Raw genomic sequence first — 17,214 nt, 5'->3', positions numbered from 1 at the left:
GTGTGCGTCATCAAGTTAAAACGAATGGAAGAATTCGTTCAGGAGGATCGACCTTTGCATGATAACAATAAGTCATACAGTTATGCAGCGCAGAGGAGGAAGGAGGACGTTTTGTTTTTTTTCTCGTTAGATTGTAAAACTTGTTAATGCACAGTCTATATGGGTAACACCCCCCTCCTCTCTCTCCCTCCCCTCTCCAGGAGCCGTATTGAGCTGTGGGGCTGGGACATTCCTGGTTTGACGACCAGCCTCGCCGCTGCCATGATTTGCTGAGCAACTCGACACTGGCTTCAAAGATGCGTGTGTGACGGAGGCAGCGGTACAGAGACGGAGACTGAGAACTTGCGGAGAAGTTACAAGAACGGGTTTAGACAGACAGGCAGAGAGAGATAGTGTGACTTTACCAAGCCGGGACGTAACGCTTTTATTCAAACACGCGGACTCCAAACTTCCCACGAGAAAACTCTCCACTACCTCAACTCGAGTTTCGACCAGCGGGAGTTGTCGCACCTTGGCCCCGATTCCGACTCCCGAGCAGCTCTGCGGTTCTGACAACTCTTTCCCCCCGTCGACCTCCGGCTGTTTTCATGTTCCTCCCGTCGTTTCGCACTTTGAGCCCGTGTCTAATGGAGGGCCCCGTACGGATTTGCCTCCAGAAGAATGTGTTCTGCTGCTGATTCACCCGACCGCTCGCAGCTTTCGCCCTCCTGCAAGAGAGGTAAGGACGGGCTAAGGGGAGGCGGACCGGGGAGTCCCGGGCCGGGTAGGGGGAGGCTTCGGTGTGCGCACCAGGCCAGCTGTGTTTCTCTGGTAACAACAAAAGAGAAAGTGACGTTCAAAGAAGCAGACTGCTCCACAGTGCCAGTCTAATCTGCTTTCCAAACATTACCGTGTTTTCTTAACTTTGTGTTGTGGTGAAAGTGGAGACCAGCGGCACGGAGAGGCAGATCGGCTGAATGCTCCGTCTGGGAGACCGGGGCGCCCGTGTACAAATGTTAATATTATGTTCATGAATGAACTGTCCACATCATAGACTATATCTACAGTAACATGCACATCACACCGGACGCTTTTTTGAAGCGTTAAAATATCATTTAGTATATATCCTATAAATAATGCTATCCTAAAATTTGGATTTTGTTGACCTCAGGCTACATCTTTGTTAGATTATTATCTGCAGACATCTGTGTAATTTGTTAAAATTCACCCCAAAACATTGAGATTATCAATATTATGCAGCAGTTAGCTGTTATCTCTGCGCATGCTGACACAGCTCAGTGCACTGTGTTGTCTCTGAGCTGAAGGAGACACAAGAAAGGGCATATCAATATTTGTTTGGTAAACAGCTCTGGAAGGCAGGGGCACTTCCCTGAACATCCCAGCTGAAAACAGATGGCCTGCGGCTGCATTTCTGCTTTGAGAGATGAAAGAGCATTTTTAGAAATGGCAAATATGTCCCTCCTTTGACACACAAGTGTCACAGTCGTAAAAGGTGAAAATGGACTGGAGATATGTGAAGCATTACTTTGTTCTAAAGTTATATTTTTTATTATGGATTCGCTTCAGGAACCAGCTTTCTGCCACACTTACTTTTGGCAAGTTATCAAATTACTGTGCACAGCATACAAGAGCAAATCTACCTGCCTGCTTGCACGACGGTGCACTGTTTACCGATTGGGCAAGTGATTTTTGATTTGGGATTAGTTCAGTTCCACAAAGGATAAACACACGGGAAGGAAAGGGGAATCTCTTAAACCGCTGTAAAGATGCTGATGTGTGAACGGAATCAGATCAAGATCATCAAACAGCTTTTGCTTTGTTCTTATTGGCTCAATTTCACGGGTTTCTTCAGCGTCTCGCTCTGCTTTCAATGTGGGAAATAAAAAAGAAATAAAAAGGAAACATTATTCATGTGTCAACAAATGCCCTCACTAACGGCTCGAGACTGAATGTGCAAGTGTGTGCACATGATCTTATTCGGCTCAAGTCCTGCTGTGTTGTGATCTGCACCGCTGCACCTCAGGAACTTTGAGGATGACAACTCAAAACATGAACGTTTTTGAACTGTGTTAAAAATTGTAACATTTATCACATTTTATCATTTAAATGTCTTTTTCAAAAGTCACATCATAAGTACACTTTACATGCAGACAAATGAAACCATACATGTTGAGGATTGTAAACATACGATCAATAACAACCAAGATGAGACTTTTGGTCTTTCACATCACAAATAAAAATGATGACAGAGTGGAAGTGATAGTAATGTGGCTGCAGAGACGAGTTCTTCACTTCTTTCCCTCCAGTCATTTCCTCTGTCTGCTCTTCACCCCCATCATCAGAGCTTCACAGGGACTTTTGTTACATCGGGGTGACTCTCCGAAAACTGAACACTTAAAAGTTATCGAGAACAAAGTCTTGAATCCCTCTCGAACGCATGACATCCAGTCAGTGTGACACGCATGGCTGCCCTCGGATAAAACACTTTTCAAGTTCAAACAGTTGCTCGTGCATTGTTGCGTCGGTGGGGGACAAGAAGACACTTCCGATGCCTTTCAAATCCTTTCAGTGCTCCCCAATATTGGGTGAGCTTTTGACAGGGGCAGCAAGAGATTTGCTCTTTGTGTTTAGGCTTGGACGCTGACGGCGTTCACTTTAAGGGAGAAATCCTCCCTCACGTTTTGATATTGAGTCTTCATACAGAGACTGCTCCAGGAGTTTTTCTAGTAAGGTGTTGTAATTACATTTTTTTCCAGTGGCTGCTTTCCTTCAACCTGCCTCATTCTATCTTAATTCACTCAATGATTTCCCACTTTTCCTTGAATACTTTTTGGCCCCGCTGTAACTACTCCTGCGCTGGCTGCTTTGCATTCTGGTCTTTGGAGAAATTGATTTGTTTCTTTGTTGCTTGAAATATTTCAAGCTTTTATTTTCAGTATATTTTTGTGACTCGTAGGGAAATTAATAAACCATTAGCCCTTATCAGACAGACCCAAACAAAGCAGCACTATGCCATTAAGCCAGCTTGAGTAATGTTTGAGCCATTCGGTTGCTCGCTAATGATAAACACATGTTGCTGTAGGAGAACTATGTTAAGTGGGCAATTTGAACGTAAGCAGCATGTGTAATGATGCCAGCCGCTGCTCTCATAATGGCTCTTTTGATTTTTCTGATGCAGTATTATAATCACAGAACCGTATACGCTCCAACAACGACAAGTGATTGTTGAATAGTAGCAGTTGAGGTAACACTGGAGCTTTTATAGTAACGATCAGGTGTCATTAAAGGTAAAACCAGGAAGAGAGGTTTCATATGAGTACAAATCTTTTAGTTTTGCCATTAAAATGACAACACTTTTTGTTGATATTGATACTTAGTTGATCAGTCAATTGACAGACGATTAATCAACATTACTTTAAATAACTTTGGTCATTTTAGTATTTTTCAGAGTTTATAGAATGAACAAAAATTGATAACCCAAAGAATTAGTCGACAGATGAAAGAATTGTTAGTTGCAGCCCTACATCCAGCTGTTAAAGAATTTCAGTGATGGTTAAGTGGATGAATGGCTATCGGAGGTCAGTGTGGTGGGAGAGGGTGTGTCTAAAGTATATTTTGGGCGCCTCCCACATTCTCCCATTTTCTAGGCCATACGGAGTCTAGGCCAGAAAGCAAACCTCAGCCCTGGCCCTGAAGCGAGTTGAAGTGAATCAAAAACCTAAATCACAATGTGGTTTGGTTGTGTATTTGGCTTCACGCAGTGATCTGTCATATTATTGCTCCAAAGGATCAACCTTTGGCTGTGGAATATGTTCTGAGAGTCATAAAACAGGAGAAAAACCCAAACTTTGAGCAGCCACCGTATGTTTCATTATCATCACAATATTTTGACAGCTGTAATTAAGTCTTACTCTTTTTGCTAAATCTCCAATGGCCAATTCATTTCAGCTTCTTAGTATAATAGAGTAGAATTTAGTGGACTGTTGTATGGTTAGCGTTTGACCCGCCAAGCAGCCATTCCCAAACTCCAACCTGTCTCGTTTTGAACTCTTGACACATAGCCCTAGTTTTACTCTCATTGCTCAGGGATGGAGTCATGCTGCAGTCTTTTTTCCATTTTCTAATGCTGGCCTTTACTCTGCGAGCTTCGGCTCCCATTCGACAAGGCCAGACCCAGAGCTCAGGCCCCATTAGATGGACAGAGGGGAGTTTTGGGCAGCATGCCAAAGAGCCCCCGTGTTCAAGGAGCCAGGGGGTGCTGATTGACAACACCCAGCAGCCATGAGCAGGGGGTCGATGGGAAAGATGGGCAGGTCAGAGAAAGAGTTTGAGTTCTCGTGACTGCTGGGTTGGTGAGTGCACCCTGCAGCTGCAGCGCGAACAAAAAAGGACTTTTCTTTCCACCCTCCCTAAATTTATTCGAGGGACAAGCTGTGAGTGGAATTGGATAAATTGAAGCTGTGTTGAAGAGGCTGTGAAGGCAAACGCAGTAGCTGAAGGTGTCACCCTTGTTTATATGAAGCTGTCATTAGTAGTACTTCTTATCTGCTCCAAGCTCACGCTGTCATTATTTTAACTACGCAACGTATATGTTTCTCAGTGGGACCCCCTCCCCGTTTCTTCTAGGTCCCCCTACTCTGACAGATGATCCAAACAGCCCGGTGTTGACTCTCTTTACTATGCAAGCATGTTACTCCAGCAGATTACAGATAGGCTGCATGCTTCCTCAGGTACAACTCCTCTGAAATGTCAAAGGTGAGCCGACTGTAGCCCGATGTATACGCCAGCTTTCAACAGATGGTCTTATTGAGTTTCTCAAAATTCAGTCCTTGAAGGACCAGAAACTGGATAATGACTTTCGAGAGATTTGAGAAATGAAATGAGAAACATCAGGGCTTAATTGTTAAGACAAACAAACAGTTTTTGGACCAGCAGAAACAGATGTTCCAGCCAGCCACCGAAATGCAGCGGGACGAAGCCGTACGGGCTGGAGATAGGCAGGGCGAGGAGGTCTGCTTCTTCTCTGAAGATTGTTTGTTTTCTGCTAATGTAATGGAAATACAGGCCTCAACTAAATATTATATATGTGTGTGTGTGTGTGCGTGTATGTGTATATGTGTATGTATGTATATATGTGTATATATGTATGTATATATATATATATATGCGTGTGTGTATATATATACAGTATATGTGTCTGTGTTCTCAGCATGATAAGGGAATGTAAACCAATAGCACACACAAAGAAAAAGCACACTGTCCAGTGTCCAGGCAGTGTAAAAATACCTCAACATCAAATGAGCAAGAGCGGTTTGAGTGACACAGAAGTATAAACTTTGATAGAGACCATGATTTTTTTTACTGCTGGTAGACTTGAAACGACCAAAAGACACAGACAGACTGCAAAATACTTTGTTGGTCCCGAGCCGTTTGAAGCCCCCTGCGAGTCCTTTTTAGCCCTTCTGTTTGAAGTTTACTTTCTGTAGATGCCTTTTTTTAGTATGTGCTGTCATAGACTTTCGAGGGAGTGCTTTTTGGCTTGTGTAGCTATAAGATATGTGCCTTTAACATGATGCAGAACACCGCTCGTTTGAGAGGGAACAAAAGGTTCCCCAGGAGGGATCGACGTGGCACTTTACACAATACTTGCCTCTCGCCAAAAACAACATATTTTCTCATAATTGTCAAGCAAATACACGATGAGACCCATTGTTCCGCAGCCTTCTCTCGTGTAGTGTTCTCAGTGACTCTTCAGCCCCCGGGAAGATTTCAGGGAGTGAACTTCTGAACTGGACCCTTGCTGACAGCTCTCACTGCGAAGTATTTCAGAACAATCAAGGGAATCTTTTATTTTTTTTGCATCCTCAGCGTCTTCCTGTTTGCAAGATTAATTTCTTTTTCCCTTCCTGAAACATACCCCACTAAATATGCCTGACTTAGTTCGTCGCCTCAGCGCTGGGCCCCCAAGAGTTGGAGTCTTTTCTTCTAAAAACTGTGAGCAACCACAGATTTCTATTTCAAATGTTGAACCAATAAGTCACATCTGACATGGGTTTTCTGCGAACCAGAATGTGTGTGCTGTTGAGGGATCAGCAGGACTATATTAAGGCAAAACTAGTGGCTGCCACTCCCCTCCGGCTGATAAACAGGCGACTTGTTTGAAGGGCTGTTTTTCTCCCAGATCAGAGTGTGAGGCAGTGTGGGTTCTGCTGCTGCCTGCCTCCGGGCCTGTGGTTGTGGGTGCCATTTTGGGCCTTCCCTGCTCCAAGTCGTGGCTCCTTAGGGAGCAATGGAACCCCTTATTTATAAATTATATCCAAAGTGAGTGCAGGACGAGTAGAACATATGGTTGCTCCAGCCTCCTGCATTGTTCTGGGTAGATTGCAGCAGATACTCGGGGCCTTGTGATGAAGAAAAACACATCTCTGGGTTGACTTGACTTTCATCATTAAATAAATCACTGTCATCTCTTTGTGGTGCTCTGAAACCGTAGCAAACACACACAGACCGACACAGAGTTAGCATATGCCATGGTTTCTCTATTATTGCTGTGTTTTGCTGTTGTCATGAGGTTGTGTTTCTCTTGGCGCCATCAGAGAACGACGTCATCTGTCAAAAGCCCTTCTCACCTTCAACCCCGCAGCAATGAGCAGCCCGGGCCCTAAATGTGTTGCAGAGGTTTTTACGATTTTGACTGAGCGCCAGAAGTGAAAACATGGACGGTGTGAGTGTGTTGCCGTATCACCACTAAGTTTGTTTTGTGATCACTCGATTACCGCAGAACAAGCGCGGAGTGTTACAATGCGAGACGGATAAACATTTAGACAAACCAAATGAAGCATTTACACGTTCTGTTTGGGAGTGCATATTTATCTTTGGGTCCTCAAACTTGTTCGTACAAGGCAGCTGGTTTGTTTGTTTGGGTTTTTGCAAGAGATTTGTGGAGTCGGTGAAGAAGACTAATTCTATTTTAACCTTTTTACATGCGTTTGTTTTTGTACTAGCGGCTGGCTGTGGAGTTCAGGCAGCGCTCTCTGTCCTATAAATCCCCCCCCCCCTGTGAATACAGAGCCATTGCTACATTATATTTGCAGACTCAATTTATCATTCTGAGAAATGAAAATACTCTGTGTGTACTTTCTTTCTCACGCCTCTCAAGTGACAAACAAAAGAAGAGGCAAACACCCTGAAAGCAGCCCAGTTGAGTTTTATTCCTGGTTTGTTTTTAATACTGACTTTGCAAAAGTTCTTGTTCGTATCTATTTGGACACCCTGTCATTTTGTTTTTGTAGCACGTTTGAAATTACATTATTTAATATTTGTTTTAGTTTGAAAGTAGTTTTGGGCCGCAGCCAGGGACCTATCAGGAGGAGACTAAGCAGAAACTGTTGTCTTCGCCGCTTGTTGCCGTAGAGACTCGGGCAGTGATGGAATCCAGGAGAGTTGGGGAGGGACGAGAGACTGAGGGGAGAAGGGGTGGGGGCAGCTGGATCAGATCACTGTATGCCTATAGTTCACAGCCCACACAACAGCCTTTAAAAACACAGATAGTGTCTTGACTCCCCCAGAGAAGGTGGACATTTTCGAGGCCTTTGGCAATCGATCATTCTTTTCCTCCCCTGCATTAATGTGTTTTCCCATCATCTCTCTAATCGAGGCTGATATTGAGGAATGTGAATCTGTGGCCTCCTCTGCTTCGGTGCCACGGCTGCACACTCCCAGCTCCCCTCTCGCCTGGCGTGATGAATCAGACTCTTGGCACATGTTGGAGATCAGTGCTGCCTGCGGGCAAGACGGCCTTCTTGTGCATTCCTCCTTTCCATCAGAATTACCTTTTCGTCTGAGCAGACGTTCCCCTGTGGGCTGAAAGGCCTGTGAAATCAGCCGGAAGGGCCCAGAGAGCTCCGACAATGGGGAAGGGTTGTTAGTTACATGCGCTTTGCAAAAGGTCTCGAGGTGGCCTTGTATGGTGGCGATAGCCGAGGATCTGTTTCCAGTGTCCGAGGCCGCTATTGAGTTTCGCCCCTGTGGTTAATCCCGCTGTTCAGGACCTTGGGAAACAACCGTACCTCCCCACCCTCCTGTCCCTCCCCCTCACAGATTCCCAGGAAAAACAAGGCAATGCAGAACAATCTCCAATTAAGATGGGTCTTGCATACTGTACCATTCAGTCCCCACTCTCTCTCCCCTCTGTCTCAGTCTTTCTACCTCCCTCCCTTTCTCTCCCCTCTCAGCCCTCTGTTTGTGTCCTCGGCCAACAAGCCTCGGGGCAGAATTAGCGCTGTCTCCCAGGTCCCGGCCCTGGCACTTTGGGAGGGTCGGGCTTTGGTGAACGGAGATGTTGGGAGGGGTGGGAGGTGAAGAGGAGGGGTGGGTGTGTGTCCTTGGTAAACAGGGCATTGTGGGATGTGACTGTCTGATCCCCGGGGGCCTCTCCTTTCATTCCCCCTCTCTTCTGATCCCACACCACGGCCGTGTTGTCAGGGTTGTGGCGTCTCCAGGTTCTGGGACCCGCTTGGCCCTGCTGTTACCCTGCACCTCCCGGACCGCTGATACTCTATCCTCCTGCAGACACGCACAGCGAGACAGTAGTGTCCTGACAAGCACACTGTCTTGAAGATGCATCTCATTTGTCTTCTGCAGTCGCACTCAGTTTAGAGGACTTATTGAGGAGACTTGCATAAACTTTCTGCAGGATGTCAGGATCAGACAATGGCAGTCTAAACCCTTTGAATGTCATTTTCTCATTCTTAAACAGCAAGGACCCTCTTCTCACCCCTCCTAATTCCCTTATTTGATTCCAAAGCATGTCTCTCTTTCTCTCATCTTCTTTAGCTCACTCTCCTCTTAGTCTGTCCCACTTTTAATAACGTCTCAGTCTTTAATCAGACAGAGTTAGGCCATACCAGAGGCCCAGTGTTTCCACTCATTAGTTTCCTCTGTGGCCCCGGGTTACCTGAGTGGGCTCCTCCAGACCAACAGAAGAAGCCCATAACGGTCCCCTAGAGTCTCTTCTCTCGTGAGACTCTTCCCGAGTTTTTTGGTCCGAGCTGAATGTAGTTAGGCTGAATCATCAATCAGTTTTGGCAGACGTGGATGCGAGCGCAGCCATTATCTGTACGTCTATCTCTGAGCCAAATAAAGAGGGAGGAGAAATGAGTCGGGGCTTGGCAACTTTTCACCTCCCGGAGAATGTTTCACCTCTTTTTACCCCCGTCTCCTTTTACCCTCTTCCTGGAGAGCTGTTCTGTCTATTTTCTCTCGTAGGTTTCCCCCCGTATTGCCTCTCATCTTCTTGTTTTGAATGTATCTCCCTTCTCTGTGAGTGTGTGTGTGTCTTTCTCTGTCTCTTTCCGTGTGTCCGTCTCCCTCTCACTCTTTCTCTCTCTGTGGAGCTGAGGAATGTGTGTGCTGCAGATCTTCTGTCCGTGAGATGTGGGGCGAGTGCAGACAGGTTTGGGGTATAGCATGTGAATCAGCTTCAGTGCACAGGTCAGATTAGACCATCATACCAGAAAAGACTTGCTCTTTCCCAGACACCGCGCTGCTCCCTCACCCTGAATGTCTTCATTTCTAACTCTTCGTTCAGTTCGTTACAATTCTCTTGTTTTTGAAGATAAACCTTTCGGATTTATTGGAGATATGTATAAACTACTCTCGCTGGAGCAGACAGGATTGCCCCCTGTTAGCCAATCAGCGTCGGAGCTGCTTGATGATGTGTGCCGTTGACTTTTATTCAGCTGTGCAGTCTTGTGAAGCGGAGAGGCCGGGCCCCTACCTCACTCAGCAGCACCAGTTGTGACCTGTTCTTCCCTCCAGGTCTTTGATGCTCCGCCGCGTTGCTTTTGTCCCTGTTTACCCAATATGACAGGGATATGGGCTAGCACCACATGCGGGCAGATGGGGCTTTAAGTAGTTCCTGCAGAGCGGAGGCCAGAAAGAAGTGCAGGTGCTAACCCCCCCCCCCCCCCCCCCCCCAGAACTCAAACCCCTTTCCCTTCCCCGAGGGCAGCCTGTCAGTGTGTTTATTTTCTCCAGTGTCATCACCAGGGATCCCTCTTGTCCTACCATGGGATATATGGCATCTGAGTTTAGTATTTCCCCCAAGATGGATAAGTAAAGGTCCTGCCTCTCAACAGTACATCTCTACTATGAATTTCTGTGGAAGGCAGCATGAAGGCTAAACTACAAAAATATAGAAAGCTAGGTTACAACGACTAAACGAGGGACAGAAGCTGCCTCAGAAGACTGCTGCTGTTTTTTCTCGCTTTCACACACTTAAGCCAGGTGTCAGTCAAACATTTACCAAACAGACATGGGTCAACCCCCACACCCCAAAAAAATAGGAACTTTTCCACTTGAACCCACTGACACTAACCATTTTTTTTCATGAACTGTCCCTGTGTCTGTATATCAGCTTTCAACAGAGCAGAGTCTGTTTTGTATGCTGGATGTCTCTTCAATTTATAGCTTTCGACCCCGCCTTGAGGATGGCCATGCATCTACAATATAAGTGCAAAAACAGGAGGGTAAGAAAAGATCAGATTTAGGATAGGAGGAGGAAATCTGGCGGGTGCACACATTTTTTATTTTTTCTTCTCATTTAAGTAGTGCAGTCTGGAGTTTTGAGAAGGGGAGCAGTGAGGGAGTGGGCTGGCCGCAGATCAACACAGGACCAGAGGAGACGACTCTCAGACCGATCAGACTTCATTTGACAGAGACTTCCCGTCTGTCAAAGGGCTACTCCAGCTTTTTTCTGGGCGTCTGCTCAGGAGGAAGCGGGACTTGCCTTTCCATGCATAAGGTGCTGCCAGATTCGGGAAGACTCTGTGATGAGGGACACAAGATATCCTCACGGTGTCTGTCTCCACTGAGGCGGCTTGATGGGGGCGGATGTCAGTGGAAAGCCAAACTGATAAGAAGGAGGAATGATGCCCCTGTGTTTCCTCGTTGAGCCAGATCGGTGGGCCAGATAAGCAGCTGTATGTGTGTTTACACAAGGGCACCCAGTCAGGACTTTGGTGCCCAACTGCTACGCCCACTGGGAGGAAGAAACTGGGTAAAATAAGAAGAGATAGAAAGGTGGATGAAAGAGAGAGGGAGTTAAAGAGTCAGCTCCGGTTTCTCATCATACCTTGTGCCAAGGTGCATGCGCTTGGCTGTGCATTTTATATAGCGCTGTCGTTGTTATTGTAATGATATATCATTATTCTGGCAGAGGGAGAAAGATAGTTTCCACCGATGACATGGGGGCAGTGTGCAGGGCCTGTTGCAACTCGTGGGATGGAGAAACGCTACCTTGCAAGATGTGGGTTTGATCTGCTCGAATGAGCGTGCACATATCAAACTGGAGCCTGACATAGAAAGTATGGCACATATAATGTGTTTTCAATCCTAAACCCAAACTTACAGATTGTTCATTGTTGTTCAGTCAGAATCAGGCTGAAATTATTGAGGAGGCATGATTGTTGCCAGTTTTGAATGTTTGCTTTTAGCACTCTTCCACCTGTTTTGTTTTGGCTGTTTGGTAATGTGTGTAAAAACAGAAAGATCTGGAGGTGACCTCTGGGGGCTGGTCCAGGGCCACCAGACACCCGCTGGTCCACCCTCTCTCTTTGCTCCCTGACCTTTGACCTCAGGGTGAGCAGGGGGCGTGAGCCAGGAGCTGGGAGAGTTTATTATTTCCTGCCTCTTCTCTCCTTGTCGTCCTCCTCTCAGAGAGAGAGAGAGAGATGAAGAGGGTGACAATGAGAACATGGATAAAGATCTGTGTCTCATTGGTGAGATCATAGAGGAACAGACAATCAATTGACAATATTTATGATAGATGAATAAGTGTTCACACTGTTTATCAAGCAGAACCGTTGCTTGTTCTACATTGTCAAATGTAAAGATTTGTCGCAATTTGATCCGTTTCGTGACAGAAAATGAATCAACAGATTAATGGAGATTGAAAATAATCGTTCATTGCAGCCCGACTCAAAACTGTTACCTACTGGTGTTTCCGAGCCGTACTGCAGCCTTGACAAGAGGCTCAACAAATTGACCTGCTTGAGCGTCAGGCAGATGAAACAATGTTTATGTTGCAGAATGAAGGTTGGAGACCTGTTCAGCTTCACCGATCCCCCCCCCAGACATCATCCTTTTAATTTGACCCAACCCTTCAGCCCAGGTCTGCTCTTCCGCTATACGTCTGCGAGCCACCGAAGCGCCAGTGTGAATATCACAGCTGGACAGCCATTGTTCCTCCGGCCTCAGGCTCAAACCCTGGTAACCAACCAGGAACCTGGGATCAAAGCTTGCCCGGATTACTCTTAGAAAAAAAGAGGAGGAGGTGCCGCTGTCGGAGGGGGTCGGGTTGAAAAGGATAGAGGAATGCTCCTAATTACGTGCCCTCCAGTTTGTCTGGGCCTGCACTTCAGGCTACAGTGAACCTATGAGGAAGCAACACAGTGTGACAAGAGTGATATTAAGAGTGAGGCGACAGTCTCTCCACGGCCACTCCATTAGCGGGAGATCTCAGCGGCCCAGTGGGAGAGAGAGGCAGGGGGGCAAAGAGACTGGACATTCCAGCCTCTGTGGAGACACTGATGTGGGTGAGAACAAGGGTCAGAGGAGAGGGTGGGAGGTGGAGATCAAGGAGTGTGTAAAGAGGATGTGTCGTGAAGATTAGAAGGATTGTCGTACAGGATTCATTTGCTCAGATCCACCTCTGAAATCCTCCTCCAGCTTGTTATGTCGTTTATTTCTGTCTCACCTCTTCTTTTGTTAATGCCGATGCTGTCACGTTTCCATGCAGAGCTCTGGTTTGATGTGTTTCTCCTCTCTTCTGTGTGTTGCAGGTTTGCTGAACAGACGAGGGCGTGTGCGTTGGGCAACACGGCTGCTGGCAGGGGTCAAAGTGCACCATGGACAGTGGCCTAAGGGTCCTCCTGTCCACTGTGCTGTGTCTCAGCCAGTCCCTGCTTATCGGCTGCTCGTGTAAGTTGGTGTTCTTACCGTCAGCTTAATATGGATGCATGTGGTGTGATCCCCTTTAAAAAAAGGTTCGCTCATACGACAAACCATTGTGTTTATAGTACGGTAACAATGGAGCAAATGGTTGTGTAATGTAAGGTGTCTCTCATAGTGATGACGGCATAAAGATCACTCTTTATGTCTCAGCAGCTTTCATGCATGTTTTCATCAGTTTTTAGCAGCAGAAAGGAGCGTAAATATTGGACTTGCATTCATCAAGTGGTCATAAACATGACTCTGTCTGCTGGAAGTGTTATGCTGCGTTGATTTTTTGACGCGCGTCGAGATTACATACAAAGTCTATGCACAGACGCGATGATACTGGCGCGCCGCGATTTTGCGATGGCGCGTTGGACGCGTTATTGCAGTGCGGTGGACGCGTTGGAGGCCGCAAAATCGCCAACGCGCGAGTTGAAATTTTTCAACTTCAGCGACATAATCGCGTGACGCTGTGGCGCGATAGCCTATCAGCGTTGTAAAGCGGAATGATTGAAACTGTCATACAACCTTAAAACAATGTTACCCGTCTCTCAACTTCAATGTCCTCCTTCATTTCACCCGCAGCTATCACGGCTTAAACCATGTACACGCCTGGTCTGAAGTTTGACTGAAGTGAGCACATTCTCACTCCACATCCTTCCTTTTATAAATACCAGTTCATGTGTGGGGAAAGGGCGTACGCTTGTTTTTTTGTGCATTTATACATCTGGCCTTTGGTGTTGGGTCTATACTGTCGCACACTAGTAGAATGCTAAAGAAGCAGCAGATAGCACGATGACCATCACAGCAGGCTAAACAAGAGCAGGCGCCTCCTGAAAGTCAAACTTAATCACTAAAAAGGATGAAGACGTCAGCTTTAGCCACATGGTTTCCACTGATTATAGATATTTTAGAGTTATTCTGGCAAAAGCAACACTACAATACCACAACGATAAGAGTCAGTTCTTTCTCGATTATTTTTTGTAAAATCCATCTACAAAATACTCCATGGCTTCGATGTATTTCTCACTTAGCCCCAACGTCATGCAGATACTTGCACCTTCATCGTATTGTTTTTGGTGGGGGAAAAAATATCTGCATATGTTAATTTAGGGCAACCAAGCACCTATAGCAAAATGACTGACTGAAAGTTTTGTCTCCTCACCAGCTCAATATCCCTCTTTCCGCTCTGAGCCTGCCTCCTTGGTTCTGGGTCAAGGCTCTGTTGCTCGTCTGCTCTGCTTGGTGAATCCTCCGTCAGCGGCGGTTTCCTGGCGCTTCAGAGGCCGTCCCCTGGACCAGGACACCCTGCCTGGCGTGGAGATCCACGAGGGCTCCCTCACCTTCCCCTCCCTTAAGCCCAGCCACGTGGGCGTCTATCAGTGTGTGGCGCGCTTAGCCAATGGGCCGGCTATCGCAAGCCGCCACGCGCGTGTGGCAATAGCAGGTACGGATACAGAGAATCACCCTTCTGTGCATGCTTCAACTCACTTCAAAGCAGAGGGGAAGAAAAAAAGAGGAAGTTGCCTTGAGAAAAAGGAAGGCCATTTTGTGAGTGTTGAACACTTGGAAAGAATGCCTTTCCTCGGCTGCCTGCTGCTGAGTGGCGGAGGGGAAGGAAGCTGTCGGAGTTTTTACTCGGGCACCCTTCCAAATGCCTCTTGACCGGTATCCTTAATGAGCCTTGGGCTTTCCTGTGTAGTGTGTTATGTTCCCGCTGGGATGCCGCTTGCTGTTGGACACTACACTAAAGGGTTGACCCTGATCTGGAACTGTATCAGACATGAATAGAATCGCTGACTGCAACAATAAACAAACCAAGTGATCCAACACAAACAGCTCAGCTCAAGTAGCGCTGCTCGCCTTTCTTCTTGACTGCGCTGATACTCGGCTCATGTTAAATGTCCAATGTTCTGCACAAAAGTGAGTTTAACTTCTTCTCTGCCACTGCAGAAATATCAGAATATGAAGATGGCCGACGGCGGTCGTTGTCGGTGCAGGAAGGCAGCTCTGTTCTTATAGAGTGTCCTCTACCGCACAGCGTCCCTCCAGCGCTTCCTAGACTCAGAGTACGAGGGGAGCGGATAGAAGTGTCAACAGGTTTGTCATTTCTGGTTGTTAGAAATGTTGAAAACCAAATAGCAGGATTATTCTTGCATCCATGTAATGATGATTTATGTTTTATCTGGCTTTTTTTCCATATCATTTAGAAAAAAGACGTTGTTTTTTTTTTACCTATGAATGCTTTCTCTATTGAATTTCTAGAAAATGTACTACTTTACTATGAATATCACCATAAAAATCACCTGCTCATGATGAAGTGCTCACACTATACTGTGATATTGTGGAAGTTCTCTGTGCCATCACTTATGCGGTTGTGTCCTTCTCTTTTTAGATGACTATTTAGTGCTTCCATCTGGAAACCTCCAGATTATCTCTGTATCAGACCAGCACCAGGGCATGTACAAATGTGGTGCATTCAACCCTCTTACTGGGGAAACCGTCACGCAGTCTCACGGCACCAAGCTCTCAGTGAAACGTAAGGCTTATCACATATATTTAAGATTCAGAAGTCCTCCTATCTCAGCTGTGTGTTCTCTCATCGTCTGGTAACGTGGTTCATTTGTTTGTTTAGATTCGGACTCTTCCCCCTCAGTGAGGATAGTCTACCCCACCGCCCCAAGGACTGTTTCGGTGCAGCAGTCACAGCCGCTGACGTTGGAGTGCATCGTGTCTGGTAGTCCTGCGCCAGCAGCCAAATGGTTTAAGAACGGTAAGGAGGTCACACCGCGGCCTTCTCACCGACAGCACAACAACCTGGCCTTTGTTGCGGTGATGAGGAGTGATGAAGGGAGTTACGCCTGTGCTGCTGAGACCAAGCAGGGGACGGTGACCAGCGCTAACTATACTGTGAATGTTCTTGGTAAGAAAAACGCTAGAAAGGGGTGTTGGCGGTGTGGAGGTTGTTTGCAGCAGACCCCATGGTGATGTTAATCTTCCTCTCCTCCACAGAGCCCATGTCGATCGCAGAGGGCCTGACCAACCAGCTCGTCTCTCATGGCTCCTCCACTCGTTTTACCTGCGTAGCGACAGGAAGCCCTTCCCCAAACGTCACCTGGCTGTTCAATGCCAACCCCATCACCCCATCGCGCCGCTTCCAGATCTCTGGGTCCTCACTTGTTATTACAGACGTGACACCACAGGATGAGGGCTTGTTTCAGTGTCTGCTGGACAACGGGATTGGCTCGGCACAGTCATCTGGAATCCTTACGACGCAATCGGGTATGGATCAGTCATCTTAAACTACCGGTAATCTGTTTCTTGGCTTTAATTTGGAGCAGTCTCAGCTCAGCTTTATTGGTGATCAATACATCTTTTAACCCACTGAATGCCTCGAACCCACTGTTGAGTAATCTGTCAAAAATGTAATTAAACGATGAATCAGTTTGTCTATAAAATGTCGGAAAATAGAGAAGGATGCCTCTCACATGTGCAAAGCCAAAGGGGACATCTTCTAATTGCCTGTGTCATCTGACAAAAAAACTAAAGATATGCAAATTACAATGATTTAAAACACAGAAAATCCAAACAACGCCTCACATTTAATTTGCAGGGAGCAGACTGTAACCATGATCAACGAAGTCATTCAACCCTTCCGTTCCCAACATTACCCTAAACTTGATCCAGTTACTCATTGCCACTGTACGGTGAGATCATGACTAACCCAACAACGTGAGTTTGTACGCTGACACTGGAGGCCTCGCTGAGCTCAGAGAGTTTACAGATACAAAAGAGAGCCTTTTGAGAATCGGCAATTAATTGTAAAATAGTTTCAAAAAAGTAGTTTGGAAAGGGTTAAAGCATCACACCAGGCGGGATCTCTGTGTGCCTGCACATACAGTATGTGCAGGGAGTCCTTGCTCTTTGAGTGTGAATGTGTGTGTGTCTCTGAGGGCTGGTAGGAGAGGCTTAGCCAAGGCCGCCCTCCTCCTGAGCCTTGAACTGAGCTTGAGAGTGAGCTTTGTGCACGCCGTCGGGGATAAGCCCCCGGACACTGGAATGTAAGGAGTAGCCGTGGAGGGTTATGACGAGGACCAGACCACCCAGCTGTCAACATCATACACAACTGCCTTTTATTTATTAAGACATCACAACGCTCCCTCCTCCTCCTCCTCCTCCTCCTCCTCCTCCTCCTCCACCGCTCTCTCCCAAGCCTCC

General features: G+C 46.6%; 1 protein-coding gene across 2 annotated transcripts in view; it reads left to right on the top strand.

The window, feature by feature from the left end:
• Positions 1 to 274: 274 nt before the first annotated feature.
• cdon (cell adhesion associated, oncogene regulated) overlaps positions 275 to 17,214 on the top strand; it is a 30,243-nt gene continuing 13,303 nt past the window's right edge. For both annotated transcript variants that reach the window (XM_079272461.1, XM_079272460.1), the window contains exons 1-7: positions 275 to 718; positions 12,843 to 12,981; positions 14,165 to 14,443; positions 14,950 to 15,096; positions 15,392 to 15,535; positions 15,632 to 15,919; positions 16,009 to 16,278. In XM_079272461.1, coding sequence (XP_079128587.1) covers positions 12,909 to 12,981; positions 14,165 to 14,443; positions 14,950 to 15,096; positions 15,392 to 15,535; positions 15,632 to 15,919; positions 16,009 to 16,278 — 1,201 coding nt within the window. In that variant the 5' untranslated portion in view covers positions 275 to 718; positions 12,843 to 12,908. The remainder of the gene's footprint in view (positions 719 to 12,842; positions 12,982 to 14,164; positions 14,444 to 14,949; positions 15,097 to 15,391; positions 15,536 to 15,631; positions 15,920 to 16,008; positions 16,279 to 17,214) is intronic.

This window comes from Melanostigma gelatinosum, assembly GCF_949748355.1.
Source record: "Melanostigma gelatinosum genome assembly, chromosome: 7".
NCBI classification, from domain to species: domain Eukaryota; kingdom Metazoa; phylum Chordata; class Actinopteri; order Perciformes; family Zoarcidae; genus Melanostigma; species Melanostigma gelatinosum.
The sequence above is the reverse complement of the archived record's forward strand: the minus strand, read 5'-3'. Positions and strand labels throughout refer to the sequence as shown.